Source organism: Plecotus auritus, assembly GCF_963455305.1.
Source record: "Plecotus auritus genome assembly, chromosome: 1".
NCBI classification, from domain to species: Eukaryota; Metazoa; Chordata; class Mammalia; order Chiroptera; family Vespertilionidae; genus Plecotus; species Plecotus auritus.
Window position 1 is genome coordinate 32,204,306 of NC_137770.1, and position 26,198 is coordinate 32,230,503.

General features: G+C 40.9%; 1 protein-coding gene across 1 annotated transcript; it reads right to left on the reverse strand.

The window, feature by feature from the left end:
* Positions 1-5,313: 5,313 nt before the first annotated feature.
* GARIN2 (golgi associated RAB2 interactor family member 2) lies at positions 5,314-25,182 on the reverse strand (the record flags this gene model as incomplete). The annotated part of the gene is made up of 6 exons (XM_080663385.1): positions 5,314-5,378; positions 7,849-7,877; positions 17,757-17,986; positions 20,868-21,402; positions 22,112-22,305; positions 25,024-25,182. 6 exons carry the CDS (start codon positions 25,180-25,182, stop codon positions 5,314-5,316), a joined length of 1,212 nt encoding a protein of 403 aa, XP_080519511.1.
* Positions 25,183-26,198: the final 1,016 nt, after the last annotated feature.

The window sequence follows — 26,198 nt, forward strand, 5'->3', positions numbered from 1 at the left end:
ACCACCCTAAGAGGTTCTTTTGCACTGATATTTTCTCAATATTGCAGCCACTGTGATCCTCAATCTATATATTTTAGCTGTATGACTTTGAATAAGCAACTTAACCTTGCTAAGTTTCACTTTTGGCATCTGTCTGTAAAACAGTAAAGTAGCAATATCCTCAGATTACTGTGAAGATGGAGAATGCATGCAAAGCACATTATAGATTACTGGCAGCTTTTTAAAAAAGAATAAGTGGTGGCTTTTTATTTATTTATTTATTTATTTATTTATTTATTTATTTTTATTTTATTGTTTAAGGTATTACAAATAGTAGTGCATATGTCTCTCCCCCTTCCCCCCTCCGCCCCTCCCTCCCCACACTGACCTAGTGGTGGCTTTTAAAAATTCAAACTATTTTTTTGGATGGAGACTGCCGGTAGTTTATTTTTAAAAGTATGGGGATTAAAAAAATCACTCTGAAAATGACATTCGATTCCATAAATACTGTCTCTCAGGCCAGGTGCTCAGAACACAAAGACGGAAAGAACATGGCCCCTCCTTCAAGGATGCCACAGGCCCAATGTTAGAAACAATGTAGTGCTGGGTTAATGTCCAAATGAGAAAGGAAGGTAAAACCAAAGAGAATAGCAAACTTTTCCAATAACCCCAAAGAAGCCTATAGGTAAAAACTGAGTTTATGAATAAAAAATCTTCTAGTTATGTATATGTCTCTATCTTCCTTTAAAATGGATAACCCACAGTAATTAGGCTTAAAGGAATGAGATTGACATAAGTGCTTAATGATTAGTGGTAGCCTTTATTTCTGCCACATGGAAGACACCGCTTTGTTTTTCCTTGTGTTGGCTGTTATTTCTTGAGCTGTGCTTGTTTTTTAGTTTAGTAGTTTGTATTTATCTGGGAAATAAAAAAGATGGAGAAGTCAGTTCAATTAATTCAAAAGTCTAAAATAGAGAATAAAGTTATTTCTGTTAAATAAAAAACTTATAAAAACTAAATATGCATAAATTAAGTGATTATAATAAGTAAAAGTACATTTATAATCCAACTTTTCTTCTTAATATAAGAATAAACATCCTTTGGACAGATAAGTTTTTGTTTTTTATAGGTTGAAGAAATGTTAAAGGAACCTCTAAATTTCTTAAAATTTTTGTTTGAAGCTATTTTTACCCATGTAAGAATCTAATAAATCAAGATGTCAAGATTAAGAGAGTATGGGCTTTTATTCTGTAAGAATTATAGATATATCACGGAATTATTTTGTATCTAAACTGAGTCCTAAAATAAGTCATAGGTATGTGAGGTTTACAAGCTCATTGAAATAAGGGGCCAATTAACTTCCACGTTACTTCAGTTGTAATATGAAGTCTTTTTTCACCATTTAAAAAGTTGTCTACCTTTGCCCATACATAAGCAATTCACAGCTTAAATATTTGAGAGCCACTTTTTAAAATCAGAAGTCAAGATTTAAATGTAATATGTATATCATTTTTTGCCCTTTTTTGCATTTGTAGTTCTTAATGAGGTCCCAATATTTGAAATTTCATTGCTATAAAATATATCAATCAAAGGATGAAATCATCAAATATTGGGTTATCTTTAAAGGATTTTTCTCTCTCTAAATTGTACACTATATAGGGTGGAGCAAAAGTAGGTTTACAGTTGTGAGTACATGAAACAAAGTTTATTCTTATATTGTTATTTATTAATTATTATATTACTTTCCATACGAACAACTGTAAGCCTACTTTAGTCCCACCCCATTTTGAGAGCTAGCAGGACTTGGATCCTCTCTAAGTGGATGTAGGAACCAGCACATGTCACCCTGAGTGCCACCCTTTACTGTCCACCACTATCATGTATAATAATAAAAGCATAATATGCTAACTAGACCAGACGTCCTTCCGGACGACCTTCTGGATGAAGCCGGGGCTGTGAGGGAAGCCTGGGTCCCCGGTGCTAGAGGGAAGCCAGTGCCGGCAGCCAGGGGAAGGAAGGCCTACTCTTGCATGAATTCCGTGCATTGGGCCTTTAGTAGAACAATACTGAGAACATACTTAAATGGAAAAAAACACACAAAAGCATAGGCACAGACTAAGCAGTGTATGTGAAGGCCAGGGGATTATTGTGTGTGGGCATTTGTTATTTTTTGGCCACATTGTTTTCCTCTGGTGCATAACCTCTGGCCCATGGTGTGCATCTGGGTGGGGCTCGGTTAATAAACTAAGTACTCATTGCTAACCTAGCTGACTTTAGTGGCAGCATGACAGAACGGGTAAAAGAAGGGTGGGCACCTCCATTATCATCAGAGCCCTGATGATATGAGCATGAGGTTCCTGCCAAGGCCACTCCTGGTTCTCCAACCTTCTCTTCAATTCTACAAACTCAGCCCCTAAGTGTACACATGTATGCATGGGTACACACACACACATAGTAGCTATGTTGTGGGAGGCTGCTGAAAGAAGTTTCATTCTTAAGTAACTCAGTGCCAAGCTAGTGTCCCAAAGAACTTTAGAATAGTAAGCCTGGGCCACCACATGCAGCTATGCAGGTTATGCACTGCACAAAGGCTACAATGTGAATGGGGCCCCCAACGTTGTACAGTATACAATTTACACAACTATATGTAACAGCCTAGTAGGTACTCCATAAATCCTATATAATAAAAGAGTAATATGCAAATTAACCATCACTCCACTACACCCACAAGCCATGCCCATCGGCCAATCAGGAGCGAGTATGCAAATTAACCCAACCAAGATGGCTGCGGCCATGGAGCGAGCAGGAGGCTTGGGTTTCCCCGGCAATGGAGGAAGCCAAGCTTTCCACACACCCTGGACAGCCTAGGCCTCCACTCAAGGCTACAAAGTTTCAATTATAGAAGATAAATAAATCCCAGATCCCAGGGCCTCCGCTTGGTCACCGGGAGGCATGGCCGGCCTGCAAACCACCACAGGCCCCTCGCCCAGGCTGCCCCATGCCCCAAGGGAACCCCCACCCTGATCCAGGACATCCTTCAGGGCAAACCAGCTGGTCCCCACCCGTGCACCAGGCCTCTATCCTATCTAATAAAAGAGTAATATGCAGATTGACCATCACACCAACACACAAGATGGCTGCCCCCATGTGGTCAAAGATCCTGCCCCCATGTGGACACAAGATGGCCACCACAAGATGGCCAGCAGGGGAGGGCAGTTGGGAGGGACCAGGTCTGCAAGGGAGGGCAGTTGGGGGCGATCAAGCCTGCAGGGGAAGGCAGTTAGGGGTGACCAGGCTGGTAGAGGAGGGAAGTTGGGGGTGACCAGGCCTGCAGGGGAGGGCAGTTAGGGGTGACCAGGCCTGCAGGGGAGGGCAGTTAGGGGCAAACAGGCTGGCAGGGGAGCAGTTAGGGGGTGATCATGCTGGCAGGCAGAAGCGGTTAGGGGCAATCATGAAGGCAGGCAGGCGAGCAGTTGGGAGCCAGCAGTTCTGGATTGTGAGAGGGATGTCCGACTGCCCATTTAGGCCCGATCCTACCGAGATCGGGCCTAAATGGGCAGTCGGACATCCCTCAAGGGGTCCCAGATTGGAGAGGGTGCAGGCTGGGCTGAGGGACACACATCCCCGTGCACGAATTTCGTGCACCGGGCCTCTAGTATTGATATAATTGTGGTATGAAAGAAAGAGGGTTTGGCTGTGTTGGCTAACCTAAGGAAGCAGGTTGGGAAAGAGTGTGATGAGGGATGCAAAGAGGAAGAGGAAGAATGAGAATGAAAGGAATCACATAGCCCTAGCCGGCTTGGCTCAGTGGATGGAGCGTGGGCCTGCAGACTGAAGGGTCCCAGGTTCGATTCTGGCCAAGGACATATGCCTGGGTTGCAGGCTCAATCCCCATGGGAGGCATGCAGGAGGCAGCCCATCAATGATTCTCTCTCATCATTGATGTTTCTATCTCTCTCTCCTTCTCTCTTCCTCTCTGAAATCAATAAATATTAAAAGAAAAAAAAATAAAGGAATCATGTAAAAGAAGCTGCAAGTAATTCCCTTCCAGTGCCTTATCTGAGGCTCCCTCTTTTCCTGAGGACTTAGAGCAGAAACCACAACCAACCCTCAACATTCCAGTCCACCTCTATTGTCACTACAATGGAAGCAATAAGGTTCCATGTTCAAAGATTCAATTTTTTTACAACTTTTTGTGAAAGTTTCATGTGTGCCCTTTATATCTATAGGGATTTATAATTGTAAAAAATTACCTTTAGGTTATCTTACATGTTTTTTTATCCATTGGCCTTTGCTTTTTCTGTTTCACTTTCCGCTCCTCACATCCGTTCCCCTGAGAAAAGGGGAGACAGATGAGGCACAAGTTCGAGGAAATTAGAAGAGGATTTGACACGAGAGGAGAGAGACAAAGGGCAAAAAGGAAAATAGCGGGGACAGGGGAAGAGAGAGAGGAAGTGAAGAAGAAAGAAAAAAGTCACAAGCAAGAGAGAAAAAAGGCACAGAAAGAGAGGGAACGTATTCTGGGTCTTAAATTCAAATGATGTTCCAGCCATCTCATCAAAAATGTCATTATTCTTTCCAATGGAGCCCACTGTTGTTTCACAAACAGGTTTCCTTTAGGGTCCTCCCACCCTTTCTCTTTCAGCCTCGGTTTTATCAACATAGAATGACCCTGCCCATTTAGGATTCTGAGGAATTTGATTTGTAATTGGAAAAGAAAAGCTAGTGGGGATGGGGAGGACACTCCCAGTATTTCTTAAGTATTTTCCCCTCTCTTCTTTCCTTGAATCTCTATTCTTTGTCTCATTTCTTTACACATTTGGAAAATACCATAGGTTCATAGATAAACCGATTTTTTTCAGCAAAGTTAAGGAGCAGAAAGCCTAGGAAGATAAGAAATTGAAAGTCAAGAAGGAAGAGAGATGGACCCAGATCCAGAGAGACAAGGTTAGCCTAGGCCCTGACACGTAGCCTTTTTGTAAAAATACATTTGAAGTGCCTCGTTACCCAAAATCTTACTGAGAAAGGAGAAAAAGTGTGATTCTTTCAAACTGCTGAGAGATTTGAGAGAGATGAATTAGAAACCATGCCTGCAGCTGGCCATTGCCCAGCAGTGGGGTGAGTGAGAATCTGAGAGGTTAATAAGACCAGGAGTTCGTTTTACTGCCGTGGGAGCACTCATTATTCGGGCTTCTACATGGAGTAGAAATCAGATTTACAGACTCACTCAGTCTAAATTCAATGAGGGATTATGATTCCACTAATCTTTGCTTTTCTTGGGGGAAAGAGTGTTCAGTGTGCGTAAGAGAGTATGAAAGGGGGAAAAGAAGTGATTCAGAGCAGTGTGAAAAAGGGGAAAGAAATGCTAATCAGAGGGAAAATTGAAAAACTATACAATCCTAAGTAATGAAAAATGGGAAGATCAAGGAAAGAAAAATGGAAAGAATGAGAAAGTACATGAAAGAAAACAAACAGGGAAAAAAATTAATATTTTTGAGAAACCTGCATGCCAGACTTGCATCCTATACTGTCCTTGGGACTTGACAAGCTCACAGTGGGATTTTGCTACCCGTGGGCTGTTCTCTGTTTCGCTCCTCATTCACAGAGCCCTGTGCTAAGCTGCCTCTATATTTACAAAGATGGGCCACCAGGACCACAAACACATCAGCTTATAAAGTCATAACAGTGGAAAGGGCCCCGAGACAGCTAGTCATGCCCCTCCCTCCCCCACCCATGTGCACACACATTTGACAGTTGAGACAACTGAGGCCCGGAGAGGTTGAATATGAAACAGGAAGTGCAGTTAGAGGTCAAAGCGAGGGCTTTTGATTCTAAGTTCAGTGTTTGATAGTTGACTTCTTCACTTTCCCAAACTCTTCCAGCTCCTTTCCCAGCCTGTATCATGGACGCACTCCTTTCTAGTCGTGTTGCCTCCCAAACTGTCGTCTTCATTTTTTTTTTCTCTTGCCCCCATAGGTAGTCAGTCAATAAGTCCTGCTGACTACATATTCATGTCCTTTTTATCTCACTGCTTCTTCCCTGGTTCAAACCGGGCACCCTTTACCTGGACTTTTATAATGATTTCCTACCTCTAATGTGCTCCAGCTTCTCTTAGAAATTGCAATTGTCCTAAAACATAACACTAATTTTGTCATTTCTGTCTTTCCATGGCCCCTCCTTTCCGACCAGACAGTAATGTCCACACTCCCTGGCATGGAGCAAGACCTCCACAGTCTGGCTTCTGCCTTGCATTCTGGCTCCATCTTTCTTTGTTCCAGTATTGACCATGCCCAGCACTATCCCATCCCTTTGATTTTGTTCACACCATTCCTTATAGCCAGGATATTCTTGCTTCCCCCTTTCTAACTCAAAGACTGCCGCCTTCATAGAATCTTTCTTGATTTTCTCTTTCTATTTCTCCTTCTTGAGCAAAAAGTAGGTCTTCCACTTTTCTCTGAAAGCTATACCATTACAATTTATGTTATTTGTGCATCTCTTGAGGCCAGGTAATACATATTGTTATTTATTTCATTTTGAGCCAGAGCCTGCCAGCACTTCATACATAACAGATAGGCATTGGATGCTTGTTCAGTTGAACAAAATTGAGTTTGTGCCAAAAGACAGGTGAAGGAATCAGTCATATGCAGGGCGAAGATAAAAATATTTACATTAATTTAAAATGTCCATGGCTTAAATAAGGAGCACTTCAGAGTACATGGAGAAGGTACTAATTATGTGCTAATGTACTATGCATTAGTGATAAGGGTGCTGCTAGATTGATCCTTGCCTAGAGAATGAGAGGAAATATTTGCTGATTGGACATCTCTGGAATTTCTACAAATTCACTTTGATTTCTTTTTGAAATACAAACTGGGGTAGAAATTGATAGATGAAAGTTCTATATACTGCAAAGGAGATTTTGCATTTTTCTTATAAACTACAATAACATTTCCCTATGATGGTCTCAGGTTCAATACTGTGGATTGTAACATAGGTGAAGCCACATTAGGTGAAGCCGATCTGGTACTTGGGACACTAATGCCCCGTGGGAAGGCCCAGAGACAAATTCCCCTTGTATAAACACCTATCCTCTAATTATTTGCTTTTTTGAGGCGGATTCTTGCAAATGTGACTACTAATGTCTTTAAGTGTTGGTTTTTAAAGCTGAAGTATTTTCCCCCCTCTGCACTTAAGTCCAGTAAAATGTGCCTCTATGTTCCTTCCATGACATTCTTTTATGCGCATGACTGGAGCTGAGGTCTACTCCACCCCCACAGTAACCTGGAAGTGGGTCAGCAGCAAGCCAGGGAAGAGCTCTCCTCTGGTGCCTATAGGACAACCTCCACGTCAAAAGCTTGTGTTGCAATTTAAAATCCTGAGACATGAGAATTTGTGAAGAAAAAACTGTCATACAAAACACTAAATGGAATCACCTGACAGCAAAGCAGAGGCCAAAACTGAAAGCAGGAAGAAAAGAGGGGCGATGACTTCAGATCTACCAAGAAATGTACTTGTGGACCACTCCCCTTTCAAATCAGCAAGGACAAGAGGCCCTATTGTTTGGGTTCTACCTGCAGAGCTAGCCAGGGAGTGGTTCCTGCCCAGGGAGTTAGATACAGGGAACTAGGAAACCGGACCCTACCAGCACAGAAGAATGTGAAGCGAGGCCCCCTGCGTGAAAGATAGCACGAGGACAGGCTCTGGGGAAGAGTTTCTGAGCGCAGGACTCAGAAGGGAGCAGAGGCAGGAGAGGGAATGCGTCAACACATCTCGCTTGATTCCTTCGCTCTTAACTACTCTGCTCCAGGACCCAGAGGTGACCACCAGTACCAGGGATCCCAAAGAAATGTAGTGGAATTTGTTCCATACCTGAAGTGTTTGAATCAGTCCTCATGCTCCTGTAAAAATAAACAACACATTTCAAAACATTTGCTAGTGTAACCACAAATATTTAGAAAAGCATTACTGGGTGTGAGATAGCTGGCCATTCCCAAAATGCTTTGTAGGTAGCAATGAAACGTGTTTGGTACATCTATGGTATTGTTGATTATAAAACATATTAAAGTAAAAGTACCTAAATTTCTCTAACATGCAAGCTATCCCACCTGTAAAAGCCATATTAATAACATATAATCTATTTTTATTACCTGTCACTCAGTGAGGCTGGGGCATCCTTTCCCTGCTTCCTTTCCAGCCTCTGAAAACTTATTTGGGGTTTAGACTGAGAGAAGCTCAGGGCTCACCTAAAAGAGCCAGGTGTGTTGGGCATTGTAGGCTTTCATAGAGACCTAGGGATAGATTCTAGAAAGGATGGGTGCCTGGGGTTAGAAGTTGTCCAACTCTGCTAGCTTCTTTGTCACAGTCGCTATGGCCCTGATGGGGGCCACAGAGCCTGGGAAACTTGTCAGCCCCCCAAATATGCCTTTTTTGATATATTGATTATTTTAAGCTGGTTATTTTTAAGAAACAAAAGACTCAGAAAGAACCTTTTACCCTCCCCCTTACCTGCCTAAAGGAATTCAGATAGAAAAACCTGCTCCAAGGAAAATCTGCTCACCTTAGTGGCATGTGATCTAAGCGTGGTAGAAAGGAAGAAGCCAAGCAAAGTCAGTTTTTATACTCCCCTCTGAGTCCCATTGTGTCTGGGTGTCCTGGCAAGATTTGTTTACCAAATGTGTGCTCTTTCTCATCCATCTGTGAATTGCCCACTTTCCTTTTGATGTCCCAGATGCCTGCCCCCCTTTTTTAGTTTAGAATGGCATATAAACCTGAACTGCCCAGTCTGTCCTAGACTCCTATATTCTTAGGGAACTCTCACATGTACATATGTAATAAATTTGATTATTTTCTCTTGTTAATATGTTTCATGTTAATTTGGTTATTAGACCAGCCAGATGAACTTGAAGGGTAGAAGGAAAATTTTTTTCCCTCCCAACACAGGTGAATAACATACACAAGTTATTATTTTTCTTATGGTGTAGTGGATAAAGTAGGAGAGAAGCTGTCAGTTTTTTAGACTATTTCACTTTCAGAAATGTCTTTGGATAAAGAAGTTTGTTTTCTGCACCCCAAATTTTAAAAATTAATAACAATAATTCAAATACTTATTTTCTTAACCTCAGTGGCATGCTAAAACATAAACCCATGTCACTTAATTTTCACTAAATCTTTGTTTCTTCATCACATTTTCAATATTTTGGAACTGTTGTTGTTTGAGCAAAAGAAAGTGTTTCAAAAAAATAATTGCCCTTAGATAATATATTCATAGATAAGCACAAAGACATAATTATGATCCATTTCAAGGGTTCTGGCAAATGCATCCAGTTTGAGTTCTACTAATGGATCTTTCCAAAGTAAAGGTTAAGTTAGTAATTTTCTGAGGAGTTTGCAAATAAATGTTCACAGAGCCTTAACTAAATAGGTCTGGTGATTTAAATGAAGGTTAAGCTTAATGACAAAAGTTTTCAAGAGACTGAGAAATATCAGGTAAATGTACTTTAAATATGTGTAAATTAAAATAAAGCCTGCCATTATCCTCCATACAGCAAAGGGAAGAGTCACAGTATCACTATTATCGAGGTATGAAAAGGAATATAAATGCTTTATAAAGGAAATCCTTCACTTTGGAAGGACCTAAAGTGACATTACAGATGGCTCCATACTCTTTCACTCATCTAGATTGAAATGGCTGAATTTACATTTTAAAGAGTAATGAATTTGAGGACAAAATATCTAACAAGGTCATTGTTTAATTTTTTTTTCATGTTCCAAAGTGCATGGTTATAAAGTGTCACTGAAATCCATGGTCTGGAAGATGAAAAATATGTAGCACTTATTTATCACTCTCACAATGTCCTGACGCAATCTTACAAATCCTGCAATATCCTACAGATGTCCCAGGAACAAAGCACCAGCCAGTTCCATTCTATTCTTAGATATTACACCTATCATTCATAATGAACATTTTCAAATTAGGCTCCAGCAAGTAATTATGTTCCTGATGCAAACTGGCAATAAAAAAGAACCCAGGCTTGATTAAATTGGGCTTAAGAGGATTACTTAGAACCAAAATTTGTTTTTGCTTTGTGTTTTAAAATTTATCTATTTATTTTTCTCCCTAGTGGAGTCATCAGATAAATGACTCAGGAAGCCGAGAGACTGGAGTGCAGGCCTTGAAGAATTTCGGATGTGCTAACCTTCAAGATTCCTTTTATTTTTACTATTCATATAGGGATTTTTTTTCCCATTTCTAACAGTGATCATAATAGTGAGACAAACAACAATTTGCAGAGCATTTTTTCATCATAAAATATTTTTTATCTCACAATTTTAATACTTTAAAAAGCCAATAAGAGCCCATCTAATGCTCAGAGGATTTCTTGGGTAGTGAGACTATTCTGTATGTCATGGTGGGTACATGTCACTATGTATGTGCCCAAACCGATCGAACTCTACAACACAAAGAGTGAACCTTAAACTAGGGACTAGAGTTAATAATAATGTATCAATATTATTTATTAGCTAGAGGTCCAGTGCACAAAATTCATGCATGGAAGGGGGGGCGGGTCCCTCAGCCCGGTCTGCACCCTTTCCATTCTGGGATCCCTCAGGGGATGGCCAACTGTAGTTGCATCCCTCTCGCAATCCGGGACCACTGGCTCCTAACTGCTCGCCTGCCTGCCTGCCTGCCTGATTGCCCCTAACTGCTCCCCTGCCAGCCTAATCACCCCCTAACTGCTCCCCTGCCGGCCTTATCTCTCCTAACTGCTTCCCTGCCTGCCTGATCGCCCCTAACCACCGCTGCCTCGGCCTCTGCCACTGCGGCTTTATCCGGAAGGACATCGGGAATGATGTCCAGAAGGTCATTCAGTCTAATTAGCATATTACGCTTTTATTAGTATAGATTGCAACAAATGTACCACACTAATGCAAAGTGTTAATAGGGAAGTCTGGGGGTGGGGGAAGGGTGACAGAATGGCAGTGGGTGGGTGTATGGAGCTCTCTATCAATTTTTCTATGAATCTAAAACTGTACTTAAAAATAAAGTTTATTAATTATTCATTTTATTAAAATGCACTAAAAGCTAATCTAAGGGCAAGGAGAGAAGTTGAAATGATTTAAATAATTAACATATATTTTTTTCCCTTTTGAATCCAAATTTCAAAAGAGCTCCTGGTCATATAGAAACGATTTCTGAAGAAGTTTCCCTAGAGTTCAAGCCAATAGTTTGTCCTATGGCTGTAAAGAGGGATCCTTGCTTTGGCTATCGGGACTAAGAACAAGCCCTCAGGAGAAAGGAATCCTTGCTAAACTGTACTTTGTACCAGTATGTAGAACTGGCATAGTATCTAGAACTGGCTTTTCATAAAGCAATGGTTCTCAAATGTGAGCATGCATTGGAACCACTCGGCGGTCTATTGCAGCACAGAATGCTGAGCCCACTCCAGAATTTATGATTCAGTAGGATGGGGTGGCCTGAGAATTTACATCTCTCACAAGTTCCCAGGAGATAGTGCTGACACACACCGAGAACCACTGGTGTAGAAACCCTGGATATTAAACGATGCTTTGTTTGAGCAGACAGCCAAAAGTACTGAAATCATCATCCCCTGATGCCTGAATACCTTGGCACTTGGATCTACAGGCTCTAGAATTGCTAGAAATGCACAGTCCAGGGGCTAAATGCACATGACTCTGATTTCCAGGTTTGTGACTCACCTAAGGATCACCCATAATCCATTGATTCCCTTGACCTGTACTTAGCTAAGAAAGGTTAAAGAAAAAGCCAGATTTGAGTAAAACATACTTAATTCTCACTTGGTTAAAATATTAGTAAGGTGTGTTTTTTTTTTTAATTTTTTGACAGAACACCCAACTTTCTTTTACGTAAACTATTGGAAATGAATGATCAGTGACAACAGTGATCACTTACTGAGCACCTACTGTGTCCCAAGCTCTGTACATTCTTTTAGTTCTCTACTTCTCAGAGCCCTACAACACACTGGATGTGTTTACTGTTTCTGTTCCAGCACTCTCCTTTAAGGACTCCCCAGAGCAGAGCTACATTTGACTTCACCATTCGGTCGCCTGTTTATTTAGCAGTAGATTAAAATTACATAAGAATTATGAGTAGGTCTTGATCCCTGGCAGGAGAATAATGTCTAAAGTCTACCCAGGACAAATGTCTTAATGTTTATTTTTGACAAATTTCCAAGGACAAAGACACCACAACCTCCAAAAACCAGTTCTGTTGTTTATTAATATCTAATCAGTGATACGTACTAATGTATTGTTCTTTATTGATTGGTTGGCTGTCTGCTATATTACTTTACTGTACAATAAATTTTTCCTTTGTGATTAGTTAAAATGATTTTCATTTTAAATTTACTTTTTAAATTTAGCCTTCTGTGGACTTCTCATACATTGAAGATAGTAATTGTCACCTATTGGCACTTTCCTCCTCTGTTTAAATAACCTTTTTTTTTTAACTACATAAGTTTTGTGTTTTTCTCCAGTCCTTCTCTAGGTTCAGTGTATTAGCTAGTGTAGTGGGAACATTACTTTGAAGATACTCTGTGGTATAAAATCATCTTTGCATTATATTCAATGCAAGTCAAATCTACATTAGATTTGTTTAGTCTAATGTACAATCTGAACCTTTTCTCCTGCCCCTCCCTTGCTACGTCCCTTCCTCCCCCCATTCCCTTCCCCATTTTAATTTGTCTATTCTTTTATTTTTGAAGCAATTACCATTGTTCACAATGCCTGGCATTGTGAATTTTTTAATATCAGTTTTTTTTTTTAAATCCCTACAACAATTCAGCATGGTAGGTATAATTCTCATTTTACAAGTAAAGAAACTGTGACCTGGAAACATCACAAAGCAGGTAAGACTAGATGAGCTAGGATTGGAACCAGGGTTATCTGACTGCAAAACTCAGTCTCTTACTGCTATGTCTTCCAATTAATGCATCCTAGCATCAGTTTGATTTTTAAATTATATATGTAATCCATTGTATAATAAAAGTTTCATAGAAACATGTGTTAATAGCTACAACAAATATCAATTTCTTTAATCACCAGCTATGCCTAAACTGTGGTTTCTTACCATCCTTATCCTATCTAATAAAAGAGTTATATGCAAATTGACCATCACTCCAACACACAAGATGGCTGCCCCCATGTGGACACAAGATGGCCACCACAAGATGGCCAGCAGGGGAGGGCAGTTGTGGGTGATCAGGCCAGCAGGGGAGGGCAGTTGGGGGCCACCAGGCCTGCAGGGGAGGGCAGTTGGGGGCAACCAGGCCTGCAGGAGAGGGAAGTTGGGGGGGACCAGGCCAGCAGGGGAGGGCAGTTAGGGGTGACCAGGCTGGCAAGAGAGGGCAGTTAGGGGTTACCGGGCCAGCAGGGGAGTGCAGTTGGGGGCGACCAGGCCTGTAGGGGAGGGCAGTTAGGGGCAACCAGGCTGGCAGTGGAGGGCAGTTAGGAGTGACCAGGCCTGTCAGTTAGGTGTCGATCAGGCTGGCAGGGGAGTGGTTAGGGGTGATCAGGCTGGCAGGCAGAAGCGGTTAGGGGAAATCAGGCAGGCAGGCAGGCAGGCGAGCGGTTAGGAGCCAGGAGTCCTGGATTGTGAGAGGGATGTCCGACTGCCCATTTAGGCCCGATCGGGTCCCAGTTTGGAGAGGGTGCAGGCTGGGCTGAGGGACACCCCCCCCCCCCCCGTGCACGAATTTCATGCACCCGGCCTCTAGTTATAGAAATAAAATACCATTGTATATACATTTTTTGGGGATTTTACTTTACTAGCTTGTAAGTTCTTTTTAGTCATACAGCTCTTTTCATTGAAATTCCCCCATTGCTTTTCCTGATGGGGATCTGCTGTTTCACTAAATTAACATATTATTTCCTATTTAGCCATTTTTATACCCACAGTTCTTTGGATTACTTACAGGTTTTAACTACAAGACACTATGTTCAAATACGTTATTTTAAAAAATTATTTCTTTGACACATTTTCCTCTATGTCAAGGGCTGCAATCATCTGTTGTGTGAGTTGCCAGATCACTCTGTAGACAGCTCCCACTGTCTGCGGTGACATCATCAGTGTGAGTAACATCTAAAAAAACCCCAGTAATTGCTTAACGTGTATTTTTAAAAATTATTAGTGAGATTGATCCCTCTTCAAGTGTTGATTTATTTTTGTCTTCTGGAGTCAATTTTTCATTCATAACATTTGTTCATTGGATTCTTTACAAATTCTCATTAGCTACCTGTATATATGGTAGGAACAACCTTTATAGATTACCTGTTGTGATTATTTTTCCATTGTGTTATGCATTTATTTATTTAAAATCATTTATTTGGCAGGTATTTATAATTGTTATACAGTCATTCAGCTTGGAACTCTATTTCCCCAGAGCTCCATACTTCCTCCAGATCCCTGCTCATATCAGATCTCTGCCCTTTATCAGAGAAGCCATCCTGACCACCTGTATAAGAATCTCTCCTCCCTCCTCAAACCACTGTCTATTCTGCTACTTTATTTCTTTAATCACAGCCCATTTCAGATCTCATGATATATTTTATTATCTATATCCTCCATTGGAATAAAACACTCCATGAGATAGGGACTTGATTATTTTCACTGCTGTGTTCTCAGGGCCTAGCACATAGACGGTGCTCAGTAAATATTATTGAATGAATGAACTTTGCCACTGAAAATTTCTTCTGTTGCTTCAGTGGCCAAGAAATGAACTTTCCTCTGAGACCAAGGCAATGCTACCATTCCATTTTCTTCTAGTTTATTTTAGTTTTACAATATTTTACTCTTTTTCCATCTGAAATTTTTTGTGTGGTATGACATAAATCTCTAGAATTTTGCTCTTTTGTGCTTCTTTTGAACCCATATTAGTTCACATTTATTTTTCAAACTTTATTTATATATTCTAAACTTGGCACTAGTGTTTCTAGTGGCTATTTAATTATAATGTGGCTTAAGATTTTATAGAACCAAGTCCCTCTAGACACTTTCCATACCCAAAAGTTTACTTGATAATCTTACCCCTATCTTTTCCACATACTTTTTATAATTTCTATGAGATATCCTATTGAGATAAATTGGTATTGTATTAAATCTGTAAATCAATCTAGGAGGCCCTGTAATATTTGCTGTCTTAAATCTACCAGCCCAGAAAGAGATCTGAGTTTTCCTTATTCAAGTTGTTGTTTAGTTCTGCCATTAAAGTTTTGTAATTCCAGGTATATAGATCTCTTCTCACTCCCACTAAATATTTGATTTTTATCATTGTTTATGAAAAATACATTCTCTTTTTTTCAATGCATTTTTATTTTTTAAAAATAAGACATTAACAGAATTATTTTTTGTAAGTTTATTTTATAACCTATGACATTGTTAAACATTTTTTACAAACTAATATTTTTAATGAATCTCAAATTTTCTAAATGTGAATTTCCATTTGCAAAGAGTGATTTTTAAAATCTCATATTTATTCTTTGATTTCTCTGCCATACTGTACTTCCTCTTAAATTATATTTTATAGAAATGTTAATGGGAACATAATTTAAGAACAGTTGCAAAATTTCTTCATTAAAATGATATCTCTGATTTGGAGCAATTGTTCTTTACTGTGTTAAAGGAAAATTCTTCTATATTTTGTGAGTCTTTATCAAGAGCATCAAAATCTCTCAAATGCATTTAAAGTGTCATGACTTTTCTGCTATTCGATATTCAAATAATGACTTCTACTGACAGTTTCCTTAATTTGGTATTATTTTCTATATTTTGCTTCTTAAGAGTCTATGTATTTAGCATTTATTGCCACAAGTAGGATTAATCTAGAATTTTCTTTCTTGTGCTGTCTGCCAGACTTTACAATCCAAATTATTTGCTTCAGAAAATTAGGAAAATAAAACATATTTGTTCTATATTTAAAAGGTTACAAACATCTGCTAGATGTCCTTTTCTTTCATGGGAGCTATTTGATAAAAACTTCCGGTTTTCAAGTTTTGATTGTGCCAGTTTTGCCTCTTTGTGTTTTTGTTAAAGTCATCTACTTAATTTAGGGTTTCCAAGCTATTAAAGCAAAGTTGTATATAATATTTCTCAATAACAATTTACTAATCTTCCTATTAGCTGATGTGACACCTTTCAAGTTTCCAGTTTTGCCCTTTAAAGAAAAAAGTTGTACGGTGGTTTGCCCTTTTTTTGTTGTTTATTCTTTTTGAAGAATCAACCACAGTTTCTATCACTTAAAATTACATAAATTTTTTACTGTTTATTAGTTTTAAAAAATATATTTTTATTGATTTCAGAGAGGAAGGAAGGAAGGGAGAGGGAGAGATAGAAACATCCATGATGAGAGAGAATCATGGATCGGCTGCCTCCTGCAAGTCTCTACTGGGGATGGTGCCTGTAACCCGGCACGTGCCCTTGACCGGAATTAAACCTGGGACCTTTCAGTTCGCAGGCTGACGCTCTATCTACTGAGCCAAACCGGCCAGGGCTGTTTATTACTTTTTTTTAGTTTTGTTTTCCTGTTTCCCTCTGTTCCTTTTTATATTAAAAAAAAAAAAAACACAACTTAGAGCCCTGTTGGCATGGCTCGGTGGTTGATGTTGATCTATGAACCAGAAGGTCATGGTTCAATTCCTGGTCAGGGCACATGCCCAGGTTGTGGGCTTGATCCCCAGTGTGGGACGTGCAGGAGGCAGCTGATCAATGATTCTCTGTCACCATTGATGTTTCTCTCTTTCTCCCTCCCCCTTCCTCTCTGAAATAAATAAAAATATATTTTATAAAAATAAAAAGAATTTAGACATGATTCATTTCATCCCTTGTTTTCATTATTGCTAATATAAGTATTTAGGTCCAAATTTTCCTCTGGTTTCTTTTTAGGCACTACTACTGAATGATCAGATTAACTTTAATATTTATAATACTGTAGTGTTCTCTCCCATTCATCTTGCAATTGGATATCAAAGTTATGAAAATAGGTTTTTTTTTCAGATTATTAAGTTGTTAATTGGAAATGTAGAAAAGTGTGAGGGATATGTAGAGGAGAGAAGATAGAGAAGTATAGCCCTAACCGGTTTGGCTTAGTGCAGTGGTTGGCAAACTCATTAGTCAACAGAGCCAAATATCAACAGTACAACGATTGAAATTTCTTTTGAGAGCCCAAAACCGACTTCTGCGCATGGGCCACGAAGTTTCAATCATACTGTACGTGCGCGCCCGCACGTGGTATTTTGTGGGAGAGCCACACTCAAGGGGCCAAAGAGCCACATGTGGCTCGCGAGCCGCAGTTTGCTGACCACTGGCTTAGTGGATAGAATAGAGCATCAGCCTGTGGACTGAAAGGTCCCAGGTTTGATTCCGGTCAAGGGCATGTACCTTGGTTGTGAGCACATCCCCAGTAGGAGGTGTGCAGGAGGCAGCTGATTGATGTTTCTAACTCTCTATCCCTCTCCCTTCCTCTCTGTAAATTTTTTTTTTTAATAAAAGATAAAAGAAAGAGCACCCATCATCACTCTAGAAATTGAGGCCCCCCCAACTCCCAAAGGTAGACCCTGTGATTCTTGTTTAGTTTCTTCAGTACACACAGTGACACCAGACAGGCAGCCCAGAATGAAAATAAAATTTAGATGAGATTGAACCAAAATTGGGTAATTAAGAGTTGACGATGTCATCATTCGATTATATTGTGTCTATGTTACCTCCCATCTCGGCATCCCCGGGACCTCCCTGCCTCACACACCTGGATTCTTCAGCCTTGAGAGTCCTGCTTCTTTCCGAGGTCCTATCATTCATCTCTTCGCAGGCCTGCGGCTCACTTTCTACTGGTGTCAGGGTAGTTTGGAAACATCTTTCCCCTTCGAAAGTCAGTGTTACGTTTGAGATGGTGACGTGTTTTGTGAATTCTTTGAGCTCATTCTTACTCTTTGTATCTCGTAGACACCCAGGCTTCAGACATTTTCCCAGTTTTTCCTTTGAAAACAATAAGCAGCAGCAAATCAGGTAACAGGAGAGCATCATCCTGAAGTGGATGACTTATGGGGCCATATCTAAAACAGCAATCGTTTCATTCAGATTTATTCGATGCACAGGCACAGTAATGAGGGACTGAAGCTTGCTGTTGCATGGCCGGTGGGGAGGCCAGGTGGGTGTTTGAGGCTGGTAGTGTGGGGACCCAACACAGCACAATGAAAAGCTCATGTGGTCATGTACTAAAGTCACCTCACACGAGAAAAAATTAGTACTAAATTACAGTACTTCCTCTTCCCGAATTGTCAGGGAAAGGAAGGTTTTCTAAGAAGGCCTTACTAGGTACTCCCCAATCTGAGGCTGTCCTTGGTTTAAGGGCATCTAATAGGTGAGAGGAGTTGGAGCTTCTTAATACTACTACCGAATTTGTTTTTCAAAACACTTAGAACCTCTACCTAAACCTTAATACCCTAAAATCTCTCCTGTTCTAATTTCCTGGTTTCTGTTAATGCACCACCTCTCTGAGTGGCTCACTCGCTTCCTGGGAATCTAAGGCTCAGAGCAATCGGCTGGCAGGTTCTGAATACTGTGTTTCTCTAGCATCCCCTGCGTCTGCACCAACTAGTCCATCACCTCTGTTACCTTTCCTGGAAAATAATTTTCCTCCTAAAAACTTCATTTTAAGTCTGACAATGAAAGAAATACATATTTATTATAGAATAACTTAAAAAATACCATCCTATATAATAAAAGGCTAATGTGCAAATTGTCCCCTGGACCAGGAGTTTGAGCAGGAGTTCGACCAGGGGGCAGGGCTGGAAGCCATCCGTCCACGGCCCCTCACCCCAGCCGGCCCGGCCCCATCGGCCCCTATCAGGGAGGGCTGGCCAGACCCCACCCGTAGACGAATTTGTGCACTGGGCCTCTAGTAATATATAAAGTGAAAGGAAGAAAATTATTGCCAGCCTGATGCCACTGGCCAGAAATAACCACTCCTCTGGCACATTTCACTTGGTCCCTTTGCCCATTTATTTACTTTGTATGTGTCTGTTCTGTGACCATATTTCTGTTTCATATGCTACATTTTTCACTTAATGATTTATAATAATGTTTTCCTTATATCATTAAAACTTGAATTCTTCTAATTAAAAATGAATCCTTGTTGTTGTAGGAAACAGTAAACTCAGAGAAGTGTGAAGAAAACATGAATTGCTTATAATCCCCAAATCCAAAAATAAACTGCTATTAATAATATGACTTTCCCCCTCCTATTGCCTCTGTACCTTAGGGATCATAGTCTTCATTTTTCACTCAACTTTATATCATGAAGATTTCTCCAAGTAAAGAACAATTCTTCAACAATTTTAATAGCTACAGAGTGTTCATTCATTAAGCAAATATTTAGTAAGTGTCTATGAACTTGCCAGATACATACTATGGTCATTCCTGAATAAGACAAATATGGGGCCTGCTCTGCATGGATTTAAATCCAGTTAGCCATTTTCCCTGTAGTGGACGTTTAGGTTACTTCCATATTTTCATTTTTAGAAACATGGTATAGATGTGGAATGATTAGCATCTTTATAGTGAAGTCCTCATTCCTATTTCTGTTTAATTCCTTTAGAAAGAGTCCTAGAAGTGGGATCACTGAGTCAAAGGGTATATTTTAAGGTTTGTAGCAATTTTCATTCCTACCATAAATCTATATGAATTCCATGTTGACTACAGCCCTACTAACATGGACTACTTTTATTCTTTTAAGTAACAGTTTTACAGGATAGATTCTTTCTAAGTTTGAATTTCTTTGATTATTAATGAGGTTAAACTTTTCCACTGTATTTATTGGAAGTCTCTTCTTCTGTGAAACGTCTTCCTTGCCCTTTGCCATTTTTTAAAAAAAATTGTGGGCCCCCTGGGGTTTTCTGCATTAGTCTTCAAATTGATTTCTTTACCTACAATCCATCCTGCCATCAAATTAATCTTTAAAAAACACAGCTCCTTGCCCTGGCCGGGTGGCTCAGTTGGTTGGGGAATTGTCCTGTACACCAAAAGGTTGCAGGTTACATCCCTAGTCAGGGTGCATGCAGGAGGCAACTGATGGATGTTTCTCTCGCACATCAATGTTTCTCTCTCTCCCTTCCTCTCTCCAAAAATCAATTAAAAAAAAGAAAAGCTCTCAGTCTTAAAAATACACACACAAGAATCACAGCTCCTTCACACCCTTACAGAAAGGGCTATTGTGGCTAAGGTATGCCCAAAGACCGAAAACCACACTTCTTACTTTGGCATTCAAGGTTTGCAAGCAACTTTTCAATTCTGTATCTTATTATTCTCCACATATATGATGCTCCAGCCAAACAGGACTAATCACTTTTGGATATGGCTTTGAGTTTTTCTACTTCCTGGCCTTTTTCTATAGCCACTGACTTCTTTTGGTATTTTAATTTCTACCCTCACTTTTCCCTACTGAAGTTTCATCTCATCTTTTTATATATATTTAGACCTTAAAATAGCCCTTACGTAATATTAATATTCTCATCCAAAGATGAGGAGACTGAAGCTCATGCAGGTTCAGTGACTTGGCCAAACCACTCTGCAGCAGGGCAAGATTCCAAGCCAGGTCTCGGACTCTGATCCCAAAGTTCTTCCCAACCCACCACAGCTTTCTGACATTGGGGTACGTTTGGTGGTAAGGATGGTCACTACCTATTTCAAGAGACACCTGACAACTCCTTTACAGCAAGGATCAGATCTCATTGTTAAAATTAGAGCAAGTTCCATAGCATTTTGATAATCACCATCAGGGAACTAACCAAGAAGAGCAATCTTGGTGATCACCCTTGTTCTTGATTCTTAAAGAATGAAAGTCTTCCATGTCACATACCTTTTCTGCTTGCTTGGCCCTTAGTATGTCATCATTTTCAAATACCACTCTGACCCCCGAGCTGTTTGTGCCATCATGGAGGTCTGTGACTTCTGTGACTTCTGTGAAAATGTTCACATCTGGGGCCTCAGTGACCTCCTGTTCGGGAACATCCGTGACATCAGTGACGTCGGTGATGACTGTTAATTCTGAGAAATCAGTGCTCTCCATGCCATATACATGGTCTGAATACGTGTACGGATGGGAAGTCTGTACAGCTGCGAATTCTGCGATATCCATGATGTCCATGGAGCCCGTGATGTCTGTGCTATTTGTGAGTTCCGAGAGGCTCGAGACTTCCGACACTCTGGAAGCTTTGGCTTTCTCCTGATTCAAGAGGGCGATGAGCTCTACCCATTGAGAAAACAAGACGTCCTGTTTGTATGCAGGGGCACAGAGCTGTAGGTAGTAGGCTCGACCACTCACCAACTTCACTTTGAGGCGCATTTTCTCAGCATCGTGCACAGACAGAGTCACAAACTGCAGAGGGAGAAACCTGCAAACAGATGCAGAGGTCATCTGGAGGGCAGATTGGAGGCCTCTTAGAAGGCCTTCCCTGTTACGTTTTATAGCAGTTTGTAGAGTGAGACTTAGGACAGCAGGCTGGTCTCCCACACAGGCCCGGGGCGGGGCAGGCAGGGACCTGGCAGTGCCTTCCCGTGGCCACAGGCCCCAGGGCTGGTCCTTAGTTTAGGAGGCTCAGAAGGGTCATTTTCAGTACATGCCATCAGGCTGCTGGGGGTCATCCCCCCTGGGTCACACTTCTAAGACTCTGATGTACTACAAAAATCAGAGTGCCGACATTTACCATGAGAAATTGTCCTGTTTCATCCTGCAGAGGGGAGACTAAGAGAAGGTGGGTGATTGGCTCTAGGCCACAGAGCAAGTTGGTGGCTTGAGACAAAACCAGAGCTAACTACTTCTGGTAGCAGTTAGGATGTTGGGGGGAGAGGGGCATGTTCTACAGAGGCGGTTTGAGTTTTCAGTTCCTGTTAATTACGTTCAATTAAAAAAAAAAACCTCTTGTTTGACTGCCGGGTTGGCATAAACCATTCCCCAGCTTTGAGGGTGTGGCTCTCATTTGCAGCAAGGAGCACAAGGGAGAGGCTCCCTCGGAGCAATTGTCATCACCGTGTCCATTGTCAGCTCCTCGGGGCAAAGCCCATTTTCTGAAACATCCTTCACCTCTTCCCTTTGTAGCTCACCTGGTGAGCACCAGTTTCTCTGGAGAAGATCTCAGGAGACTCTCAAACAGGGGTCTGTCTTTCTGGGCCGTGGGCGTGAGATGTGCTAGCAGCATCACGTTGGGGGTCTTGTGGGTGTGGCTGGAAGAGCAGATGGCAACAGCCACCCAATTGGCTCGGTTATGAAGGTAAATGGATTCACCTCTTCTATTGACCTAAGGCAGAGAACAGGAAGAGGGGTTTTCTGATGAGGTGCATGGTCCCGATTCCCTTGCTTACCTGTAGGAAACAGGACAAACGAACCATGTGATGCATCTGTTCAGTCACTCGTTCCTGTGACTTCTTGGAGCTCTCACAGTAAAAAGGCAGACATGGCTCCTGACTGTGGAGGTCTACCAGGGAAGTAAACCCTGAACAACTATGCCACTTATTATTATTATTATTTAATCCTCATCTGAGGGTATGTTTATTATTTGTTTGTTTGTTTAGAGAGAGAGGGGGAGGGAGAAAGAGAAATAATAGGAATAATGAGTTTTGAGTATTTGTTGCCTTTGTTCTGAATGTAACTTAATTGGAAAAGTTTATAGAATTTAATTTTTAATAGTGGCTGTGTTTAACAACTACTTGCAAACTTCCTAAACACTTACCAATTGGCCAGTCCCAGGCACCCTGGCCACAGGGTCAGAGAAGTCTCCCCTGAGAAAGGGACCTCACTGAGACCTGAACAATGTGGGAGGTAAACTGGCTGTGTGGACAGAACTTTTAAGCTGAGGAATTGCATGTGCAAAACCCCAAGTCCTAAGAATCTCAGCCAGTAAATTCTTCGCAGTTGGAAGAGGAGGAGACTGGAAAGTGGGTGGACAACGATGTGAAGCCAGAGAAGTTCCAAGCAACACTTGGTTTCTCAGCTGTATAATAACTGGTTCAAAAAAATAAATCACTTAAAAACAAATATACTCTAAAAGACATCAGAACCCACACTATTGATTATCTACCCAACACCATGCTCCTTTTCTGCCCAATGAGCAGAATTCTGGTTTTGTTCAGTACCCATCCCTCGGGGCTGGTGTCCCAACTCAGGGGTTAAATTATGATTGACTTAGCCCAGCTGGTGTGGCTCAATACTTGAGTACTGAGGTCACCAGTTCGATTCCTGGTCAGGGCACATACCCAAGTTGTGGGCTCAGTCCCCAGTGGGGGGTATGCAGGAGGCAGCTGATCAATTATTCTCTCATCAATGTTCCCATCTCTCTCGCCCTTCCTCTCTCTAAAGTCAATAAAAACATATTAAAAAATTATGATAAACCAGTCATGCTGACTCATCCTCTTGCAAGCAATTGCTTTTAGCAGCAGCATGTGACCCAGGCCTGGCCAATGAGACACTTAGTGGGGGCCTCTTGGTGGCTCTGGGAAAGGATTCCAAGTCCTCACAGAGTTGTAAGGATGAGAGGCATTTCTTCTGTTGCTGGCAGTCACTGTCCTGTTTGCATGTGATGTTCGAGGGGAGCTAACTTGAGGGTGACAGAGCAAAAAGAGGGAGGTTGGGTCCCTGATAACTCCCCGTGGGCAAGCTGATACCCTGAGGTTCTGGCACTCTGTTTGAGCTCATTGTTATTCTTTTTCATTTAAACTTGTTGACTCAGGAACTTTAGTAGCTTGCTGCATGTTGAAGGGAATAACCTTACCCAATTATGATATGGGGCCATGGATGGTCTATAGAATGCTAACTGGCCCCTACCTCCATATTCATGAGAGCATGCAAAGGTCATTAGAAAAGTGTGCAGGAAGAAATGTGGAAAAAAAAGAATATTAGTAAGAACGAAGCACATGGAAAGTAAAGTACATACAATTATGACTTATTACATGTGTTCTGGGCAACACTGAAGCTTTAGTGTTCTTTGAGGCATCACTTCCTGCCTATGGTTCTGGAGGGGCGGTGGTCTCCCTGGCTCCCAGGGTCAGTGCAGAGAACGTGTTTATGGAAGGTGAAGTATCTGTGGTCATCTCTGTCATCCCTCTGTGGCATCAGCTGAGGATGTGTTTCATGTTAGACTTGGTTGTGGCATTTCAGTGAAGTTTAGAGGTACAGCCTATGCCACTGAACTCATTTCCCTATTTCTTTGTATGTATGTATGTATGTGTGTGTGTGTATATATATATATATTTAAATATGTTTGTTTTTTTAATTCCGAGAGGGGAATGGAGAGTGAGAGAGGGATAGGAACATCAATGATGAGAAAGAATCATTGATTGGCTGCCTCCTGCAAGCCCCCTGTTGGGGATTAAGCCCGAAACCCAGGCATGTGTCCTGACTGGGAATTGAACCCTGACCTCCTGGTTCATAGGTTGACTCTCAACCACTGAGCAACACTAGCCAGGTTTATCTGAATATTTTAATGTTGAATGTTCAAAGGAAAGTTAGAACTGCTCCCAAATGCATTGAAATGTAGTTTCATTCATAACGTAGGTAACATTTTTATGAAAGGAAACTTTTCTCCCTAGCACAATTTGACAATTGTATTTCACCTTTAGAACTAAAAGCCAAAATTCACTTTAAATCCCATTTGTGTCATAGATGTTATTCTTTACAGTGTCTGCTAAATCTAAGAAAGGAATTATCAGAATGTTTTCCTGTGGCAGGATATGCTAAAAATGACTACCGTCTCTTCATGTAATTTTGAGAAGATTATGATAGAAAATTATGGTAGAGTTAGGACAGAATTCCTAGGTTAGAGTTGGGGAAATTTGAAATGAATTTTTACTTAACATTATAATTATTTTCAGTTGTTTAAAGTTCCCAAACTGTTCCCTTTAACTGTATCATGCATTCCACTGCCACATTTAAAACAATTCTCCTCCCAACCTTTTCAGTCATCTTTGAGTAAGTTAATGACTGAAATTATTGTAACATAATTCAGGGCTCAAATATTTACCTGGATAAAATTGCCCTCTAATATGGGAGGAGATACAAAAGGGGCATACTCTCCTCCATCCAACATATTTTGGAGATCTCTTGGACTGTGCGAGGGTGGGATGCAGATGGCATCTCGCTCACTGATCCTCATGGTAGACTTCCTGTTGCTCTTCTTCATTGTGCTTACGCACAGACATCAGACAATTGACAAGTGGACAGACAATGAACAGATGCAGAGAAAATTTAACATAACACATAAGTAGCTTCCCTTATTCATTCATTCAACAAATTTCATCAACATCTATGATATGCTAGGCCAGTGGTCGGCAAACTACGGCTTGCGAGCCACATGCGAGCCACATGAGTTTGCCAACCACTGTGTAAGGCATTACCCTTACCCAGAAATTTTGACTTCAGGTTAAAGACATTAGTACATTATTAAAATGTTTTTTAAGTGTTTTTCCCTGGCAGTGGTCGGCAAACTCATTAGTCAACAGAGCGGCAAACCGCGGCTCGCGAGCCGCAGTTTGCCGACCACTGGTGTAAGAGATGTATAATCAGTTACATCCTTGGAATTGATGTAATTCAATAGGAGACCATGAGACTCTATACTGATTTAAATACATAAATTAATTAAAAGTTTGATGAGGAACAGAATATTTACATATTTCAAACCTACATATTCATTAATTTCAAAGGGGGAAAAGTAACTTTATAGTGAAGAAGCCAGGCAGACACCCCTTAAATGAAGTGATTCGTGAACACTGTCAGCAATGGCAATGTCCCACCAGACAGTCCAGCATCCTTCTGTGATATTCCTCCCAAAGATGCATGACCTGAGTCCCATCATTAGGGAACATCAGACAGATGCAATTCAGGAACATTCAACAAAATAACTGCCTTGTGGTTTTAAAACATGTCAAGATAATGAAAGTCAAAGGAAGACTAAGGCACTGTCCTAGACTGAAGGAGACCAAAGAAATATGCCAACTGAACTGGATCCTCTAGCTTTGCAGGTCCTCATTGGGACAATCGGCAACATTTGAATGGGGGTCTCAGGATTAGATGGTGGTGATATGCAATGTTCAAGTCCTGATTTCGATGGTCATGTTTTGGCTCTGCAGAGGAACATCTTTGGTTGTAGGAAACAAACTAAAGTACTTGAGGATAATCGGGCATCATGTTGAAAACTGT